This window comes from Perognathus longimembris, chromosome 17, assembly GCF_023159225.1.
Source record: "Perognathus longimembris pacificus isolate PPM17 chromosome 17, ASM2315922v1, whole genome shotgun sequence".
In the NCBI taxonomy this organism is placed as follows: Eukaryota; Metazoa; Chordata; class Mammalia; order Rodentia; family Heteromyidae; genus Perognathus; species Perognathus longimembris.
This window is the reverse complement of record NC_063177.1, coordinates 37,419,649-37,439,551: the sequence shown is the minus strand read 5'-3', so window position 1 is coordinate 37,439,551 and position 19,903 is coordinate 37,419,649. Positions and strand designations below refer to the sequence as shown.

At 50.4% G+C, this 19,903-nt stretch overlaps 1 protein-coding gene across 1 annotated transcript; it reads left to right on the top strand.

Moving 5' to 3' along the window:
* The first annotated feature begins 9,536 nt into the window (after positions 1–9,536).
* Ormdl3 (ORMDL sphingolipid biosynthesis regulator 3) lies at positions 9,537–15,693 on the top strand. The gene is made up of 4 exons (XM_048366413.1): positions 9,537–9,668; positions 13,526–13,725; positions 14,423–14,574; positions 14,974–15,693. Exons 2-4 carry the CDS (start codon positions 13,552–13,554, stop codon positions 15,107–15,109), a joined length of 462 nt encoding a protein of 153 aa, XP_048222370.1. The 5' UTR covers positions 9,537–9,668; positions 13,526–13,551; the 3' UTR covers positions 15,110–15,693.
* The last annotated feature ends 4,210 nt before the right edge of the window (positions 15,694–19,903 follow it).

The following is a 19,903-nucleotide window of genomic DNA, read 5'->3' as shown; positions in this document are numbered from 1 at the left end:
TTCTGAGCAGTGATGTGGGGCTTTGTGGTGGTGTGGGTTGCATGTCCATGGAGCTGACACTGTGGGTTACCCTTGAGCAAGAAGTTTCAGAAGCTTCACAGAGCAAGAATCAGATACCAGATGCTATCACCTCTAGTAATGTGCTCGCTCTCCCCGTCTCGTTCCTGTGACATCAACAGGGACAGTGCTCAGATTCACATTTGTCCAAGGAGTCAGAGAAAATACATTTTCTACACCTAGACAGGAGAAGCAAAAAATGTTTCCCTGTTAGTAAGGCCATCAATGTGCCACTAAATGCTTGGGAATGCATTTTGGGATTGTGGCTGAATGTGGAAGGAGAGGGCTTGGGGAACCCTTCCCCTCCTACTAGTTTTTTTTTTTTTTTCTTACACTGGCAAGGGATTTAGCTAAGGCCTAAGAGTTGAGCCTGGATATTGGACAGTCGCCCCGGAGCTGTGGGTGTGTTTAATGGAGAGTGGCTAAGAGCAGGGCTCAAGAAACAGGATACCTGAGGAAGGAGGAACTGCAGTTAGAACAGCACATACTGCAGGCTGGGCCCTGAGAGGTCGGAACAGAAATTCTCTGTCATTCATTCCTTTGTTCCCTTATTCAGTGTGGAGTTCCTGAAGCCCGATGTCCCAAGTATTGTGCTAGTTGAATGGGGCACACATGCTGCTCTTAGGGTGCTGGGTTTATAGCAGCTGTTTTCAAAATACTCTGCACATTAGAATCACTAGGAGCACTTTAAAATCACTTTTGCTGGTGATTTATCTGGACCAACTTAAAAAATCTTCTAGAAGTATTGCAGTTTGAACTCAGGGCCCCTATGCTTTTTAGGCAGATGCTCTACCATTTCACCACGATCCCAGCCCTTTTTGATTTATGTATTTTTTTTCAGGAAGCAGCTCTTGTTGTTTGCCTGGGTATGTGTAGACTGTGATCCTCCTACTTTCATCTGTTGAGTAGCTGGGATTACAAGTGTGCATTGTGATACTAAGCCCTAGGTCAATCAAGTTAAAATCTCCATGGATGGGGGTCTGGGTTCTAGCCTCTTTCTAAAGCTCCCCAGAGGGGCTGGGAATATGGCCTGGTGGTAAAGTGCTCGCCTCGTATACATGAAGCCCTGGGTTCCATTCCTCAGCACCACATATGTAGAAAATGCCAGAAGTGACACTGTGGCTCAAGTGGCAGAGTGCTAGCCTTGAGCAAAAAGAAACCAGAGACAGTGCTCAGGCCATGAGTCCAAGCCCAGGACTGGCAAAAATAAATAAAGCTTCCCAGATGTTCTTAATGAGCAGTTTGAATTGTGACCTGTTGGTCTAGGAGACATGGCACATTGACACATATCATCACCATGCATAAGTACCATTTCTGCCGTAAGTGACATACATACCAGGAGCTCTGAAACACACAGAGAGGGTAAGTAATATGCCTCAACCTGCTGACTGCCCACTTGGTATTCATTCCTTATCTCCTTCTGTGATAAATCTGCATTGGGGAGTTATCATGTACCTCATCCCTGGTGAGTGAGCTCGACTAGTCCCTCAGGTATCAGAAATCCTGCCACTCATGTTTCCCACCTTCTCAGCAGCTGGGGCCGTAGGAGGTCCGATTCTGGTCAGTGGCAACTAAGGAGGACTTGGCTGAAGGTTTTTCTGGGACAGTCTTTGACTTGCTAAAGAGGGAATGGGGCTAGGCCCTTCTTTTCTTCCTACTTTGCACAGAGGAGGTCAATTCTAGCCATCTTGGGATCCCAAGACAATAAAGCAGAACCTCTCACTGAGAGGTTGGCCTGGACATCATTGAGCTTCTCAACTTCCCCAGCACCTGTCTCCCTCTGCATTCATTGTGTGAGAATGGTAAGCCCGGCCCTCACCCAGGCTGCACATTAGGATACTGGAGGCTGTGAAAACTATTCACGCTTGGGTCCACCCACAGGGATTCTGAAGCAAAGATTTGGTATGTGTCCAGTGATAGGGATTTTAAATGCTCTTTAGGGGATCCTAATGGCAGCCCAGGGTAAGACTTGTTGCTTTGTGTTGGTTTTCTGTCCCTCTCTCAGCTGGTATCATTGTTTACGGGTACATTTGGATATCACAGGAGGCTCCAACAAAGGAAGACTTTTTGAGGCCTTCAAGGCTGGGAAGGAAGTGGGCAGAGCCAGGGAGCATGCATGGAATGATGTTGCTTCTAGATCATAAAGTGAGTGGGTGGGGCAGGTGGTGAAAGCTACTACTAAAGAAGAGAAGCAGATCCTTGTGTAAGAATTGGGACTTGAGGGGGTTAGGGAATTATGAGTGCTTGCATGAATGAGGCCCTGGGTTCTATCTCAGGCACCCCGGGGGAGGGGGGCGGGAAACTGGACTCAGTAGATAAGGGATTAAAAGGATTTCAAAGTAGATTTGATATTCTGGATGGCTTTGCTGGTTGTGCGGAGATGGATTGGCAGAAGGAGGCCCAGTCACTGGGACAGAGAGCACGGGACTCAGGGAGGTATGGCTGGGGCATTCCTTGAGTGGCTATGGCCTGAGGTGTGCATGGGAACACCCTTGCGTGGGCCCAATACCATGGGACATTTGTGCCACTGGACACAGGTACGTCCTTCTCCAATCCATTTGAGTCTGGTTCATGGGACCTAGAATTCTCCAAGATCCCTTAAACTGGATGTGTGCCTGATGGGAGAGGAGAGGCTGACTCATGGCAGGGCCCGCTTCCCAAGTTCAGGACTCAGGAAAGGAATCGTATCAGGGCCCCACCCCCACAGACTCCATTTGAGTTCCCTCCCTTGCAGGGTAGTAATTCCATATCCCCAAGATGTGATTTTGGGGAAAAGAAATTCAGTGAAAGGCCAGGTGTGGTGGTTCTTATCTGTAATCCCAGCTACTCAGGGGTCAGAGATCAGGAGGATCTTGCTTTGAGGTCAGCTCTGACAAATAGGCCAGTGGTAAGCCCTATGATGCTAGCTCTATGGGAGACCATAGGTAGGAAGGTCATGGTTAAATATTTCTCAGACACTGGAGAGGACTGGTGTGTGTACAAATATACTTCCTGATATGCTCCAGCTGAGGTGTCTGAAGGGGTTCCAGGAGCTTAGAGGATTAAAGATGTGGGCTCTGTTTGGCTTTGGGGCAGGCCTCACAGAGAAGGTAACAGGTGAGCTAGGCTTTGAAGGATGAATAGGAGTCTAGCAGGAAGGCCAGAAAGGAGGGGGGGTGGGGAGAAATAACTAACCCTTTTAGGGGTTGGAGGCGTGGCTGGGTTGGTAGAAAACAAGCCAATGAGGGCAAGTAGCCCCAGGTCCTGAGTTCAAGAAAGAAAAGAAAAGGAGTCTACTAGAGAGAAAAGGAAAAGAGGCAAAACATTATAGGCTGAGACAGGAGCCAAAGAGAGCAAGGTGTTCCGGGCATGGCTGTGTCTCCCTGTGGCTGTTCTGGATGTGTGCTCAGTGGCCTGCTTCAGCTAATCATGGTCCAGCATTTACTCTGTGCAGGAAATGTACATGGGAGTAAACTGCAGAGCAAGCAGCCCAGAAGGAGAGAGAGCAGATGTGGAGGAGCGTTTCCTCTCAAGCCCCCTGTGCCCTGTGGAACACTTATAAGCTCTGAAGAAGGCAGAGGTCGCTGGTCTGGGGACAAGCCCACCCAGAATTTCTAGCTAGGTGAAACCTACTAGTTTCAGAAGGGTGTGAGGAGGCTGGGGGTGGGGTGGGGGTGGAAGCTACAGATTTTATCCATTGCCCTTGTGCTCTGTAATATATTTCTAAAGTGGGAGGGAATGGTTCATAGTAAGGTGTATAGGGATTAAAATTTTTTGTTTTGTTTTGCCTGTTCTGGGGCTTGAACTTTTTCTCTCAAGACTGATTCTCTCCACTTCCAGTGGGGTGCGTGTGTGTGTGTGTGTGTGTGTGTGTGTGTGTGTGTGTGTGTATGTATGTGTGTGTGTATACATGTGTGCACGCATGCACGCATGCATGCAAGCCAGCCAATCTTGGGGCTTGAACTCAGGGCCTAAATGCTGTCCCTGAGCTTTTCTGCTCAAGAGGAGTGCTCCACCATTTGAACCACAGCCCTACTTCTGGCTTATGGGTGGTTAATTGGAGATGAGTCTCTTGGACCTTCCTACCTAGGCTGGCTGCAATCCTCAGATCTCAGCCTCCTTAGTAGCTAGGATTCCAAGCATGAGCCCCCAGTGCCCAGCTGAAGGGTTCCTGCAGTATCTCCCAGCCCTTGGTTCCTCGAGTGAGGAGGTTCTGGTTCCCATGTCCTGGCTGAGGGCCTAAAGGCCTTTGCTTCTGAAGCCCCAAATTGCCGATGTTGGGACTCTGCTGGGGATGCCACCTGTCTCTGCCTCCCTTCCAGTTTCCCTCTCGCTTTTTGGTTCTCAGGAGGCTTACTCAGGTCTCTTCTGTCTGCTTGGTAACCTGTCCTCCATTTTCCTTCATGCCTAGGGTGCCCTTGTGTAAACAAACTCTGATGTCAGTGGAACAAACAACTCTGTCCTTCCTTGCACCTGCTCTGGGCTGACTGCGGCGCCTCCCTTGCTGGTAGCAGGGGTGAGGTGGGAGAGCTGGAGGGTAGCAGGAGGGAGAGGTGGCATTATCTGCCCTACGGTTGAGGGTAAGAGGTGCCATTTTCTGATGTCCCTCCCTCCCAGCTACTGCCATTGCTGGCAATGTGTCCTATGTCTCCTTTTCTATTATAAGCAGAGGCCCCACTACCCCCTCACCCCAGACGGGAACACCCCAAAGCTGGGGAATGTGTCTACCTCAGCAGACGAAGCAGCTTTCCAGAGTGCGCATGCGCACACAGACACAGACAGAATGCTCAGAACAGAGGCTATTTTAAAAACGCATTTCATGAAATATTTAAAAGTAATATCAGATTACACAAAGTTTGAAACTAGAGAATGTAAAAGATCGCCCTGAACCCATCCATCCTAATACCAGATGTTTGTGTTTTACTGAATTTCCATAGGCTGGTGGAGGTTACAGGCAGGACCATTCAAATGTGGAAATAATGAATAAAAGGCAATGCATATTGAGCACTTAACTAGGTGCTAGGGCTTGTTCCAAGTGTTTCATATCTATTCATGAGTTGTATCTTCACAAATGGGGTGGATATTATGATCATCACCATCTATGTTTAGAAAGGGTGTGAGGAGGCCGGGAGTGGGGTGGGGGTGGGGTGGGTGGATGGGTGGACCGTCTTGTCTGGAAGCTACAGATTTTATCCATTGCCCTTGTGCTCTGTAATATATTTCCAGTTTTCTAAACTGCTTTTATCAGTGGGAGGGAATGGTTCATATTAAGGTGTATGGGGATTAAAACATTTTTATTTTGTTTTGCCCGTTCTGGGGCTTGAACTTTTTCACTCAAGACTGATTCTCTCCACTTACAGTGGTGTGTGTGTGTGTGTGTGTGTGTGTGTGTGTGTGTGTTTGTGTATATGTGTGCGCATGCATGCATACATGCATGCATGCCAGCCAATCTTGGGGCTTGAACTCAGGGCCTAAGTGCTGTTCCTGAGCTTTTCTGCTCAAGATGAATGCCTCCATCTCATGTGGACTGGCAGTTTGCGCTCCCCCCTCCCCTCAATAAACTATTTTCTGCCTGAACCATGTGGCAGTCTCCTTTCAGTGGACCTTATACATCTAAGACCTTTGGTTCAATCTCCAGTATTAAAAAATAATGTCAGGGGCTGGGGATATGGCCTAGTAGCAAGAGTGCTTGCCTCATATACATAAAGCCCTGGGTTCAATTCCCCAGCACCACATATGCAGAAAATGGCCAGAAGTGGCACTGTGGCTCAAGTGGCAGAGTGCTAGCCTTGAGCAAAAAGAAGCCAGGGACAGTGCTCAAGCCCTGAGTCCAAGGCCCAGGACTGGCAATAAATAAATAAATAAATAAATAATGTCGGGCTGGAAATGTGGCTCAGTAGTAGAGCGCTTGCCTAGCATGCATGAAGCTCTGGGTTCAATTCCCCAGTACCACATAAACAGAAAAAAAAAAAAGCCAGAAGTGGCACTGTGGCTCAAGTGGTAGAGTGCTAGCCTTGAGCAAAAGAAGCTCAGGGATAGTGCACAGGCCCTGAGTTGAAGTCCCAGGACTGAGGGGGAAAAAAGAAGATATAATTTCTTTTTTTTTTAAACTAAGAAGCTTTATTTCCACTTATAGTTTTGAAGGTTTCAGTCCATAATCACTTGGTCCTGTTGCTTTTGGACCTGTGGCAAGGCCCAGATGGCACCTATGCCAGAATAAAACACACACATCATGGCCAGAAAGGGAAAGACAGAAAGAGGAAAAGAAGGATGGGCTAAGGTCCCATGATCTCCTTCAAAAGCACATGCCTAATAATCTGAAGATCTCCCATTAGTCTGCTGTCTTCGATGCAATGGGTCCTGAGGCCCATTAAAGATGGGCTATTGTTATTTAGTGCCCATTGGCATTAAAGATGCCACTATCTTCAAGGGACCCTTAGGACCCTGATCTAGGACATATAATTTTTTTCCTTTTTTTTTTTTGCCAGTCCTGGGGCTTGAACTTAGGGCCTAAGCACTGTTCCTGGCTTGTTTTTGCTCAAGGCTAGCACTCTACCACTTGAGCCACAGTGCCACTTCCAGATTTTTCTGTAGATGTGGTGCTGAGAGTCGAACCCAGGTCTTCATGCATGGTAGGCAAGCACTCAACCACGAGGCCACATTCCCAGCCTGGACATACAATTTCTTAAGATCAAATACATCAGTATTCAAGTTTTGCTGATAATTTAAGAAAATCTTGTTTTTAAATTGATTTGCTTGAATCAGGGTCAAATAAAGCTTTTGGATGATACTCCGTTTGATTTTTTTTTTGCTGGTCCTGGGACTTGAACTCAGGGCCTGGGCTCTGTTCCTGAGCCTTTTTGTGCTCAAGGCTAGCACACAGTGCTATCTTTTTCTGATTGGTTTTTCTGTTTGGTTTATTGGAGATAAGAGTCTCCCTGACTTTTCAAGCTTCAAATCATAATCATCAGATAACAGCTAGCTTCCAACCACAATCCTCAGATCTTAGCCTCCTGAGTAGCTAGGATTACAGGCCTAAGCCACTAGCATCCTGTCTTCTTTGATTTTTTTTTGAATGGAGTATTGCTATGTGGCCAAAGCAGACCTTGAACTTGTGATCCTCCTGCCTCTACTTCTCAGAGTTTCAAGATAACTGGTTGTTTGTCATCACACTCAGCTATTTCTATGTTCTAAATTTTTCTGACTACATCTGGAGGAATTCTGATGGAGGCTGTATCCTGATCTTTTCTATAAGTTGGGAAACACATTCTCATACTGCCACTAGATTTCACAATCACACACAACATGGCTGCATTCTATCTCATTCAGTATCTAGACCATTACTCTTTTCTCGAGGACTTAAGTTGCTTTTAGCTTTCTGCTACTCTGAATATTGCTAGCATGGGCAGGCTCAAAAATAATAGTTTTTCCTGTACATGGATGGCTTCCTTAAAATGCCCTACCATGCGTGTAATCATGGTTTCCAAGCATGAACAATTTTTTTTTTAGCTTCTTGGGACATAAAGCCCACTTGTCTTAAGTAGTTGTATATTTCCTGGCATTATGTAAGACTGCTGTCACTCATCTAGAATGGTGTCCAGGCCTAGTTACAGCTGATGGACGGATGTTTGATGAAGACATGGTAATTATGAGAGCAAAGAGTTAGAGAAGGAGAAAGATCATGAAAGGGCCTCCAGCTAAATAAAGCAGAACGTGACTAACAACTGTCACAAGCCCAGGGTGAGTCAGAATTCTGCTCATTCTCACTGTTCAAAAAACAACAACACACTATCTTGATAGCAGGAGTTATGAATAAGCCATGCCTTATCCAGTGACCTTTCCGTTAGACTCTGTATTAATCGGTCTTGTTGAAACGCTGGCCTTGTCTGGTTGCTGAGTGTCTCAGAGCAGTGGGGAAGTTGGCAAAGAGCCAGAGGTGTGACCAGCTTGGCGGAAGATGGAAGAATCCTAAAGAATAGAAAAAGGAGTCAAGCAGGGGCACTTTGAAAAGTATAGACATCTTTTTCACCTCAATGCTGCACAGGTTTCTGTGAACACATCATTCAAGCTGTTTACTTCCATCTGAAGAAGGCTGATTACAAGAAACTTCCATTACTCAGGACACCCTTTTAGGGGACATGAGGCAGACCTTTTCAGCTGATCTGATTAGTTAGATCTCGGGACATATACTCTTGGGTCAATGGCCTGGGAACTATTTGAGGAACTGTCTGCAGCTCTGGGACACTCAGATACCTGGTTGGTACCCACTAGATATCTTCCAAGACCCTCTCTTTGTGCCAACTTTTTCTTGGCAGCCCCTTCAGAATGGGTGGTGGTCTGAAGGAAGTGTTCACCAACTTGCCTGGGCTAGCCTTCTTTCTACCCCTGTGTATTCCATTCAAGGTAGACTTAGGACCAGCCAGGTCAGCATCCATGACATCATCAGATCCTGCTATTCCAGCCCTGCCATGCATAGCATAGACTTAGAAGTTGGGCGGGGAAGTGGAAACTACCCAGAAGAGGCCCTCTGGTTAAATAATAGGAGTGACTTACGAGACCTTAAGAGCTATTTAGTCCAGCAGCTTCCTATGCATTGTTTTGAATTCTCACAACACTTTGCAGGTAGGATGTCATATGTGTGGAGCTGGAGATTAAGAGAAGCAGCATGTCCAGGGTCATACTACCAATAAAGGAGTGTCAACACTATGCCTGCCTGGCAGTAAAATCTGTGCCCTTACCTTTAGAGCACCCAAATGTTAAGATTGGTGACCCAGCACAGCCCACCTAAAACCACCTACACAGACCAGAGACAGCAGCTCAGGTTCTGAACTGCTCATCAAGAACTCTTTCCACCACATGTAGCCTCATTTTGACTTAATCTGATCAGGAAGAAGCTGCGACTAGGTGTGACCAGGTCCTGAACCAGTGCAGTCCACAGGGCTTTTTCTTCACGACCCTCCAGACCCTCACCCCAGCCAGCATCCAGGAAATCTGACCCCAGGAGGGCCTAGCGGAGTGAAGGGCCAGCGTGGTCGGTGTCTGGAGGATCCACTCTGGAGCCAGGGCTCAGGCAGTGAGTGAGGCGTTGTGGTTAAAGCTCTGCAATGGGGGTCAAACTATCCCAGCAAGGATCTACTCTAAGTTACTTAAAACTCTTGAATGTCTTCACCTGCAAAATCCGGGCAAGGGTAAAACCACACCTGCAAGGTGCCGAGGCAAACGCTGGAATTGTTCGGCACGAAAGTGATACCATCTGATCTCGCTATCGGGTGACGGGGAAATGCTCCGCGGTGAGTGAGGCCGCAGCGAGGACAGCGCTGGAGCTCGGGGGCGAGAGGGGAGAGAAACCTACAACTTGCCGGAGGGAGCCGGGCAGGGGAGCGGAGCGGAGGGTGGGAGGGTGGTGGTGGTGGTAGTGAAAACTTCAGAGGCAGCACCGAAACTACAACTCCCAGGAGGAGCCGCGCCGCGGGCGCGTGGCGGTGACGTCACAGGGGCGGGCACGGGCGCGGGGCGCTGATTCGGCCGGAGCTGCCAGCAGGGTGGCTGCCGCCGCTGGTTGTTGCCGCGGCTGGAGCAGCCGCAGCCTCAGTTCCCTCGTATCCCTCTCGGACCTTCGACCTTCGGACCCTGTGAGTCGGGACTGGCAGCCTCGGAGTGGCGGGATGGGGAGGCCCCAGAGCTTGCGGAGGGACGGGAGGGGAGCTGGGGGCTTCTGAGGAGGCGCCCCGGGGCTGGAGGTGCCCTGGGCGGGGTGATTGGCGGTGGAGGGGGTGCGTCGGCCGGGGAGGTGCGGGTGGAGGAAAGTGGTCGCTGGAGGCCGGGGGGGCAGGAAGCCGGCGTGGAGTGCGTCGGCTGGGAGTAGGGGGCGGGGAGCGGCTGGACTTTGGGGTGTAAAAGGTTTGGTTGCCTCCGGGGCAGGGTGAGCGCGTGGAAAGGAGGGTTGGGTCCCGGGTCTGGCCGGGCTCCCGAGTGCTTGGGTAGCAGAACGGGAGGCCCCCGTCCCTCCCTCCCTTCCCCAGCCCGAGGTTTCACTCCAGCCCCAACAATAGTGAGGACTCCGCCTCCTCTTTCTTCCCTGCGGGCGAGCTAGTGAGAGTTTGCTTTCTTTCCCTTCCCACCCCATCAGGGTTTGGGAGGTGGGTGAGCAGTTTGTGGTCCTGCAGATTGGGGGGGCGGGGCGGGGAGTTGGAGCATAAGAAACTCTGTGGCGCGCTGCCACTAACTCCCCCGTGTGTGTGTGTGTGGGGGGGGGTCCCTGCGAGGAGGGGGATGCGGAGCGGGATTGGCCTGTATGGTTGTGCTCACTACCCAGAGGCTGGAGATTTGCTGTTTAAAGGACTGTTCTTAACCGGGGAGGCGGCGGGGTTGGGGGGGCGCGCAGTGGGAAGCACTCACCTGGCGGCTACCCCAGTGGTGTACTTTGGCTTTGGTCGAAGTGTTTGATGGACTGTACGGGATATTTGTGTATGGATTCCGTGAGGAGGGCTGGGGAAAGAGCTGCCAGCAAAAAAAAAGTGGTCAACAGAGCTCTGGTTTGGGTCAGGTCCTGAAGAAACCACATTGGGCCTTGGTACTTGCTAACAGCCACCTGCCAGCTGTGACAGTAAAACTTTTCAGTTTCAAGCTGCTTGGGGATCCCTCTACCTCTGCCAGCTTTTCATCTCCGCTTCTGGTAGAAGGGTCAGTGGATTACTAATGGAAGTGGCATGCACATGTACCTTGCATGTCTCAAGAGTGCTCCCAGTCCTTTCTTTAGTTTATTGATCTTTTTAAGGGAGCGTCTCCTAGGCTATCCTCAGAGAATCTAGTGTTTAGGCACCGGGAAGAGTTTCTCAGGGTGAGCTAGGGCCTTGGTAGCCCTGTCTTAATTTTTTTTTTTTAAATTAGGTACCAGGATTTGAACTTGCTTACTCAGCAAGTTTGCTCAGCTGTCTCTCTTGAGCCATGTCTTCAGCCCATTTTTTTGCTAGTTAACTTGGAGATGAAGCCTGGGCTAGCCTTGAACCTCAGCCCTTCAGATTTTAAGCCTCCAGAGTAGCTAGGATTACAGTCTTGAGCTACCATCTTTCTCTCTTCCCTCGACTTACCAACTTATTTATTTGTTTATTTTGGCTGTCACAGCCAAAAGGGGGTGTGAAGTCTCATGGTCTGGGATTCAGGCAGGCTTTTGGCTGTCTTGGATAAAGGGTTAGGGAGGGTATGGGTCTGCACTCAAGCCCTCAGGGCAGCGGTTTCTGATGAGATTTAGGAAGCTCTTTGCCTTTGCCTTTCCTTAGTGGTATTTCAGAACTCTCCTCAGTCAACTCTGCCCCTAGGCTTTGCGTAGTAGGTGTCTCAGGGGCTGTGTCAGGGTAACTGAAACCCCAAGGCCCTGAGAAAGTAAACATCTGACACTTCTAGTTCCTTGAGTTTCTGTTAGGACCAATTATCCGACTTAATGGGCTAGGTGATGGGCCCCAGGAGCCTCACTTCCACCAGGGTGCACTCCAGGCCAGCTCCTGTCTGTGTGTTGGGAAACCATTGTGGATCATATTTCCCTGAGATCTCTAGGCTTGGAGCTGTCTGAGAGGAGGAAACTCATTCTCATTATCCTATAAATAAGGGACTGACCCGTGAGAATTCTCATGCTTATGGAGACTTGGCTGGAATCCTAGCCCAAGACAGGCAGCTTCTGAGGGGGTTGGTCACAGTGGTGGTAAGGGAGAGGTAATCTGGGAATTTCCAGAATATCTCCATCTGGGACTCCTTTCTTAATGGGAAAAGGGCCATTTTCAAGGTGACAATCTTAAGGGTCTTTTAGAGTCAGGACAGAGGCGAATCACTACATGGGTGCAATCTGTTCCCATCTAATTTCTGCTGGTCACAGGGCCCTCAGGGAATTTGAGAACAGCCAATCTCCAGATGGGCAAATCATTCCCTCCCAGTCTCTGCCTACTTGGAGTTGTTGCTTCATTGTTTCCTGGGCATTGAGAACAGCTCCTTTGATTCCTCCTGCTTCAGGGTTTCTACTATTGGAACTGGGCAGGAGAAGTTATGGTGCTATAACTTACACTTATAAACAGGTGCTGAGACACCTGATGGGAGGAAAACAGGTGGTAGGAGGGAGGCCACAGGTATGATTTTGTATTTGTGGGAGGAGTAGATTGATGTGCCTCTCATCCTTCCTGGAAGCTGTAGCTTGTGGCCAGCTGCTCTGTCCTTCCATCCCACTCTTCTTTTTTTGTTTCCCCCCCTTGGTCAATTGTGGGGCTTGAACTCAGGGTTGATCCTGAGCTGTTTTGCCTAAGGCTAGCATTCTACCACTTTGAACCACAGCACCACTTCTCCTTTTCTGGTGGTTAATTGGAGACGAGTCTCAGATTTTTCTGCCCAGGCTAGCTTCCAACTGCAACCATCAGATCTCAACCTCCTGACTAGGATTATAGGCTTGAGTGACTGGCGGCCAGCTTCTTCCCTTCTCTTTGGTAGGGTAAAGGGTTCTGGTAGTTTGGCAGCAGAATGGATAACATCCCAAGGGTTAGCCTGAGTGACTGCCAAATGGATCAAAACATCCAGTTGAGTTTAGTGATGTCAGAAAGGAGTCTTCTAGTCTGAGCAAAGGTTGTCCTTGGTCTGCTGTTTTTTCTGTCCTTCCTGCCCTGTTGTCAGTCCTCGGCTGAGGTTTGAGGAGATCCAGGGTTGAAGAATTAGAGGTGAGTGGACATAGGGACCTCAAAGTGTTTCATCTACTGCTGGCTCTACCCACAGGCTCATTTCCTTTCACTCCTTATATAGGAGGGGTTTGGGGCAGATGTCTTCTCTTAGGTTCTCAGTGAGATGGAGACAGCAAGATTTGTGCTCAGTGAGAATCTTAGGGGAGCAAGCCTCTTCTCCGCTTCCTAGCAGGAAGAGGTCCCTATAGAAATGCTACCGAACATATGATTATATAAGATATGAGGCTAAGCAAAATGAACTCCAAGAGATGGAAACAAGAAGATTTTATTGTTGTTGTTGTTTTTAATGTACTAGGTGAATTTCCTATGGCATATCCCCTGTGGTCACTGTATATGATTTTGGTACACTGGGTATTGTGTACACGTTTATCTGAGTTAGGGAAGGGAAAGAAAAATGAGGGAGGGTGTAACAAATATGACAAGAAATGTACTCACTACCTTATTATGTAACTGTAACCCCTCTGTACATCACCTTGACAATAAATTTTATGCTATTGAGGGTGAGACTGGGAGATGTGCATTGATGGTTCTGATCTGGGGCTAAGTTCCTTGATGGCCTGTCCCTCCCAGGCCCTGTGGGTGCAGTGTCCTGATGGCATAACATGTGGGACGGCCCAATGTTGATGCAGCTCAGCATTGGGAAATCACGTGGACTCTCCAGCCTCTGTGCATGAGAATCCAAGTAATAGACTGTGTGGAGTTCTAGGGCACCGGAGGGCGTGAGGGGCAGGAAAAGTAGTGTGACCTGTTGCACCTGTGCTGCTTGTTTGCAGAGCAAGCATCAGAGAGGGGAGGCAGGATGAATGTGGGTACAGCGCACAGTGAGGTGAACCCCAACACACGGGTGATGAACAGCCGCGGCATCTGGCTCTCCTATGTGCTGGCCATCGGGCTCCTCCATGTCGTACTGCTCAGCATCCCCTTCGTGAGTGTCCCTGTCGTCTGGACCCTCACCAACCTCATCCACAACATGGTGAGACGCTGCCTGCTGCCCAGGCTGAGGGCTGGGGGGAGCCTGCCAGATGTGGGGTAGATAGCTTGGTGGTGTCCTGACAACATCTGTCACCAGAGGGCAGCTCCTGTCTCTCTGCCCCACTCCCCCTTCTGAGCTCCAGCCCTGTGCGTATGTCTCCAGGAAGAATCCGGTGTGCAGATGGGTCTGTGTCTCCAGGATGGGGTGGGTGGCTGTAGATCTGGAGGACTGAGTTCCCACCTGAGAACTGAACCCTTGCTCCAGTGTGCCGGGGGCCCAGGAAGCCTGGTGCCCAGTGTGCTGTGGAAAGGCTCCTCTCCCAAGTTAGGCTCTCACACTGTATTCCACTTGTGCCCTTTTGTGTGTTCTTTCCACTTGCTGCCTTGTGCCTTGTTGGTGGGCAGGCAGGGGTCTAGTCTTTGTCCCTTGGGGCTGGCAGAAGGCTGGCACCTCCAGTTGGGCTGGAGTAGCTCCAGGGAGATACTACCACTAACTCCTCCTGTGTGACCTCATGCCCGGCCTGCCTTTTCCCCTGGGTTCCCTTGTTCTTGTCCCAGGTTCCCTGCCGCTCCATCATGTTCACTGCCATACCCCCCTGCTCAGCAGAGGGAGACTGGAGACCCTGTCCCTGACTTGGGAGGAGCTGAGCTGGAGACTTTTGCCTTTCATACCTTCTGACCATAGCCCCTCTCTCCAGGGCATGTACATCTTCCTGCACACAGTGAAAGGCACACCCTTCGAGACCCCGGACCAGGGTAAAGCAAGATTATTAACCCACTGGGAGCAGATGGATTACGGGGTCCAGTTCACCGCCTCTCGAAAGTTTTTGACCATCACACCCATTGTGCTGTGAGTACTTTTGCTGGAGGGAGACATCAGTAAGCAAAGCAACCCTGGGAAGTCTGGTCCTACATCAGTCTCCCTCTCCCCCCAAGCCCTGCCCCAGGCTCTGGCCTTTTGTTTATAGAGATGAACAGAGACAAGGAAGTGGTGCATCTCTGCATCTTAACACTGGCTTCTGTCCTTGGGTCATCTTTCCTCCACTAGCGCTTTCTCCTGTGAATGAGACAGTCCCACAGGCCTGGGGATGATGCGGGCTTGGGTCAGGAGGCGCCTCATTAGCCAGAGACATCTTGACTCCCTGCTTCTGATTTGGGGACCCCTGCCATGCTCCCTCAGCAGTCAGGATTGGGGGGAGAGAGGAAAGGGCTCTCCAGTGTTGGATCTCACACTGTCTTCTCCTCCCAGGTACTTCCTCACCAGCTTCTACACCAAGTACGACCACATCCATTTCATCCTCAACACGGTGTCCTTGATGAGCGTGCTCATCCCCAAGCTGCCCCAGCTCCACGGAGTCCGGATTTTTGGAATCAATAAGTACTGAGGGTGCAGCCCCTTCCCCAGCCGGCGATGGCAGGGGAGGGGTGGAAAGCCTTTGCTGTGATGCTGAAGACAGGAGCCTCCGGACGCTACCGGAGATGGGGTCATGCCCTGGCCTGGCTCCCTGCATCCCCAGTAGCCGACTTGGAGTAGCTTGTAGTGGGGTTGGGGGTGGGCCCCTGGGCTCAAACCCATGCAGATTTTTTTGACCTTTTCCTTTTTGCCTTTTGAGTAGAGACTCCATGGGGTGGTTGTGGAAGGGGCTGGGCTCCCAAGTAGTGTGGACTTGTGAGGTTGGGACAGGCCAGGGACAGACCCCTGCTCACTGTTTACCCTCAGGTGGCAAAGCACTTTAACCTCGGTATGGGAGTAGAGGGACGGTACAGCTTCAGTTCTTTGGTCTGTGGAGGGACGCTCTGTGTTTTGTACATAACAAAGCGAGTGTGTGATGACACCTCACCCCTCTGGGCAGAGTTGTCTGATCCAAGGCTCAGTCTTGGTGACTCCCCTGCAGCCCACCCTGGGGATAGGTTGGGAGTGGGGAGGGTGAGGAGAGAGAAAGTGGGGTGGGTGGGCATAGGCTCTGCCATACTGGCCCTGATGGAGGTTGGGGACACGGAGTTGAGGCTTAGAAGTGAGCCTCAGCAGCCACAGCAGCCCATGCAGGTGGATGTGAAGGTGGTGGGGGGGGGGGATGGGGGGGTGAGGGGGGAGGCAAAAGTGAGAGCCCAAATTCTTTGATGGGGGCAGAGGTGGCGGCTGGCTTGGAGCTTTAGTTAGTTCACCCACGGAATGGTGATGGGGATAGGGAAGGGAGGCTGCTTTGGGCTCGAAGCTCCTGGGTTGGTGTGGGGGGAGAACAAGGGTGGAGGAGGCAATATAAACACAGGTCTGGTTTGACACCACCCTCCGCAGTGATGTGAGGGGGGAGGGCTGGGGAAGCTGGGACAGAAACTGCCGGTGCTGGGGCTCTCCCACCCCAACATTGAGACCTCATGCAGACCGGTGCTGGGACAGGGCGCCTCGTGTGGCATGTACACAAGGGGCTGTGAGGCCACCTTCACATGAGGTTGGTGGCCGTAGGGTTCTACAGTACCCCTGCCAAGCAGGGCAATGGAAGGGACAGGGAGGGCCTGCAGGGCAAGTCTCCTCAGCCTGAGAAGAGGCTAGAGGGGTGCCCCCTCCTTCCCCAGTCGCACTGGGGATGCGGTTCCTTGAAAGGGTGTAGCCTGAGCCCTCTCCTGTGGGCCTGAGGGACAGAGGCCCACTTGCCCTACTTTCTGCCTACAGGCCTTCCACTCCCACCCCCGGTGTATCATAGGTAACTTTCACCTCAACAATCTTTCTAAGCAAAGTGTGAATAGGATTTTTACTCCCTTTGTACAGTATTCTAAGAAATGCAAATAAAGGGCCATGTGTTCCTGTTTCCCCTTGTGTCTGGCCTCTGCTTCCTGGAGGGCCTGAGAGGGTAATGGGGACTCTAGGACTGCTGGTCTTAGTGGCCTGGCAGAGCCCAATGGGGCTTGAGGGAGCTGGCTAAGACCTTGGCAAGTAGCAGAATTCTGTGTTTTCCTGACTGCTCCTGGATGGCTTTGTGCTTCTGACAGATAGGGGGTGGGGGTAGGAATTGAGGGCCAGGGAAGGGAGTTCCCCAGCCATGAGCATGAGTGGGAGGGAGAGATGGATTCACAAGTGCCAGGAGGAGGAGGATCCCCATAGTGGTGAAATCCTTATCTCTTGTGGACACTGGCCTTTTAGGGCGTTCTGTGCAGTATGACCTGCCACTCCTAGGACAGGTATGAAATCTCAGGCTGGCAGGAAGAGCTGCCATGAACACAAGTGGGAGGCCAAGAGATATGCCAGGACTTCTTGAGGCTCCCAGTGCTAGGAGAGGGAGGAGATCTCTAGTGGAGGAATCCTTATCTTCTGAGGACATTGCCTTTCAGGTGTTCTGTACAGTTTTATCAGGTTCTTAGAACAGGTACAAAGTCTCAGGCTGGCAGCAAGAGCTCCCTCCAGCAGCCTGGCTGCTACCCTAGCCCCGTCCAGCCTCACAACATCCTTGGAGTATGTGTATGGAGGGTAAGGCGGGGGCTGTCAAGGTGAGTATGGGATCTTTGCCTAAGTCCAGCCTCTGCTCCCCTCCCATAGCTCAGTACTGAAAGTGGGCTGCTCCTCTGGCTTCTGTGGGAATGCCTTCAAGAGTACAACCAGGGTGAGGCGTGGAACACACAGATAGTAACCTTTGTTCAAATCCCAGCTCTGTCACTTACTGGCGATAGGACCTTACCAAGTTACTCCTCAGTTTCAGTTTCTTCATACTCCCCTCAAAACACAATACATGGTAGCTGTTATGCCTACTCTGATAATCACCACGGCAGTGCTTTTCCAGAATGGAAGGATGTAGAGATAGAAGACAAGCTGTGCTGGTTATGTCTGAAGGGTAGGACCAGCTGCCCTCTTTACCAGAGGAGGGTAAAGAGTTTAGGTGGTATCCAGATAAAAAGCATCTCCCCCCCCCCCCCCCCCGAGAGAGGGTATCAGGCAGGATGTGGTGTAGGAGGCTGAGTCCTCTTCCTGATCCAGCCTGTTCCCTATAGATGTTAGCTGCAGTTGTCCTGGGTCTCACTGCTGTGCCAGCCTAGTGTGACATTTGGGGACCTGGTTCTAAAGTCACCCATACTTGGCACGGCCATGGTCATTGCTTGGTTGATCACCACCTATAGTTGGTTTCCTTATTCCAACTCAGTGAATTGCATGGCCCAGGTGCCTTGCACAACATTGGTCCAAACACATGTATGCTGTATATTAGATCTCTCATTCTACTCTTGGAGTACATAAAGAAGAAAGAATATACTGGCCTCTGTGTTCAGCCAGCCATAATGTAGCTTAATCTAGCTTGAGAAGTACATCATGGTCCTAGCTAGCCTTTATAACACTCTATCTGGAGAACTTTCACATTCCTGATGGCAGCTTCCTCGGACCCAGAGGCCAGGAACTGTGTGGAGATCTGACTCTGGTAACTTCCATTTCTTTTCTTTTTTTTTTTGGTCAGTCCTGGGCTTGGACTCAGGGCCTGAGCACTATTCCTGGCTTCTTTTTGCTCAAGGCTAGCACTCTGCCACTTGAGCCACAGCGCCACTTCTGGCCGTTTTCTGTATATGTGGTGCTGGGGAATTGAACCCAGGGCCTCATGTATACGAGGCAAGCACCCTTGCCACTAGGCCATATCCCCAGCCCCTGGTAGCTCCCATTTCTGAGCAGCTGGGGTCAGAGAAGAGGTAAGAGGCCTATCTGAGGGGTCTTTGGTTCTGGGTACTGTCTTAACAGGCACCTGGAGTTCCTAGGTTGGGAGAGAGTTGAGGGGACAGGGGCAGAGAAAAGAGCTGTGGGTAAGGTAGGCGCATGGACTAGGAATAAGGGACTTAGAATAAGGTAGCAGAAGGTAGAATAGGGAATTGGAGCTTAAGAAGCTTTTGTTCCCTTCTGAGGCTGACAGTACAGGCTCATTGGGAACTGGGTAGAATACACAAAGGAGGAAGGCCCAGGTATCAGAGCCAAGGGAAGACATAGCCAGGCAGGGCAAATATGCTTACATTCCTAACTGTTCCTTTGTTCAACATGAGTGAGAATCTGGCTGGAGGGTAGTGGGCCTGTCTTCGAAGCCCTTATCCCCTTAGAACAGGAAACAACTCTAGGAGATGCAGAAAGCAGGTCTCGTGTTTCCTGTTTGGGGTATTCTTTCCTCCATCTTTGGTCCAGCTGGGCTCCATGGGGGCAGAGGAGAATCTGGGATCTGTGAGGTTTATTCTTCCATGTCACGGCTGCCTCACTTGCTGTAAAACAACGAAGGTGAACCGTTTCAGATTCTGATTGCCCTGGAAGCTGACTTTCCTTTGACCCAAGGCTGCTAAAAGTACATTTAAAAAACTGTGCCAAGGGGCTGGGGATATGGCCTAGTGGCAAGAGAGCTTGCCTCCCATACATGAAGCCCTCGGTTCGATTCCCCAGCACCACATATACAGAAAATGGCCAGAAGTGGTGCTGTGGCTCAAGTGGCAGAGTGCTAGCCTTGAGCAAAAAGAAGCCAGGGACAGTGTTCAGGCCCTGAGTCCAAGGCCCAGGACTGGCCAAAAAACAACAACAACTGTGCCAAGGGGCTGGGAATATGGCTTAGAGGTAGAGTGCTTGCCTTGCATGCATGAAGTCCTGGGTTCGATTCCTCAGCACCACATAAACAGAGAAGGCCGGAAGTGGCGCTGTGGCTCAAGTGGTAGAGTAAGTGGTAGAGTACTAGCCTTGAGCAGAAAAACAAAAAAAGAAACCAGGGACAGTGCTCAGGCCCTGAGCCCAAGCCCCAGGACTGGCAAAACAACAACAACAACAACAACAAAAAACCTGTGCCAATACCCTCCTTCCCTAAACTAGCTTTTCATTCCTGGTTGGTCCAGGCACAATGGACAACAGCATATTTTGAGGAGGTCACAAGAGCTCTGGTTCAAAAGATGGATCATGCAGGGGATATGATTGCTTCCAGAAGCTTGATAGATGCTGACAGAATTGATTGCTTCTATTTGGTGAAGGGGAAAAGGACCCTCTGCGGGTGACATGACTGCAGGACTGGCTTTACCCTGTGGGACACATTGGAGGGAGAAGAGGACCAGTCAAGGGCCTTCTTGATGCATAGAAGGTTCACAGGTGAATATGAGGTAAATCAACCAGTCAGTTTGCACACGTCTGAACACCTCCATTTGAGAAATGTGCAGAAGAGCTATATCAGAACAGGGGAGGGAGAAGT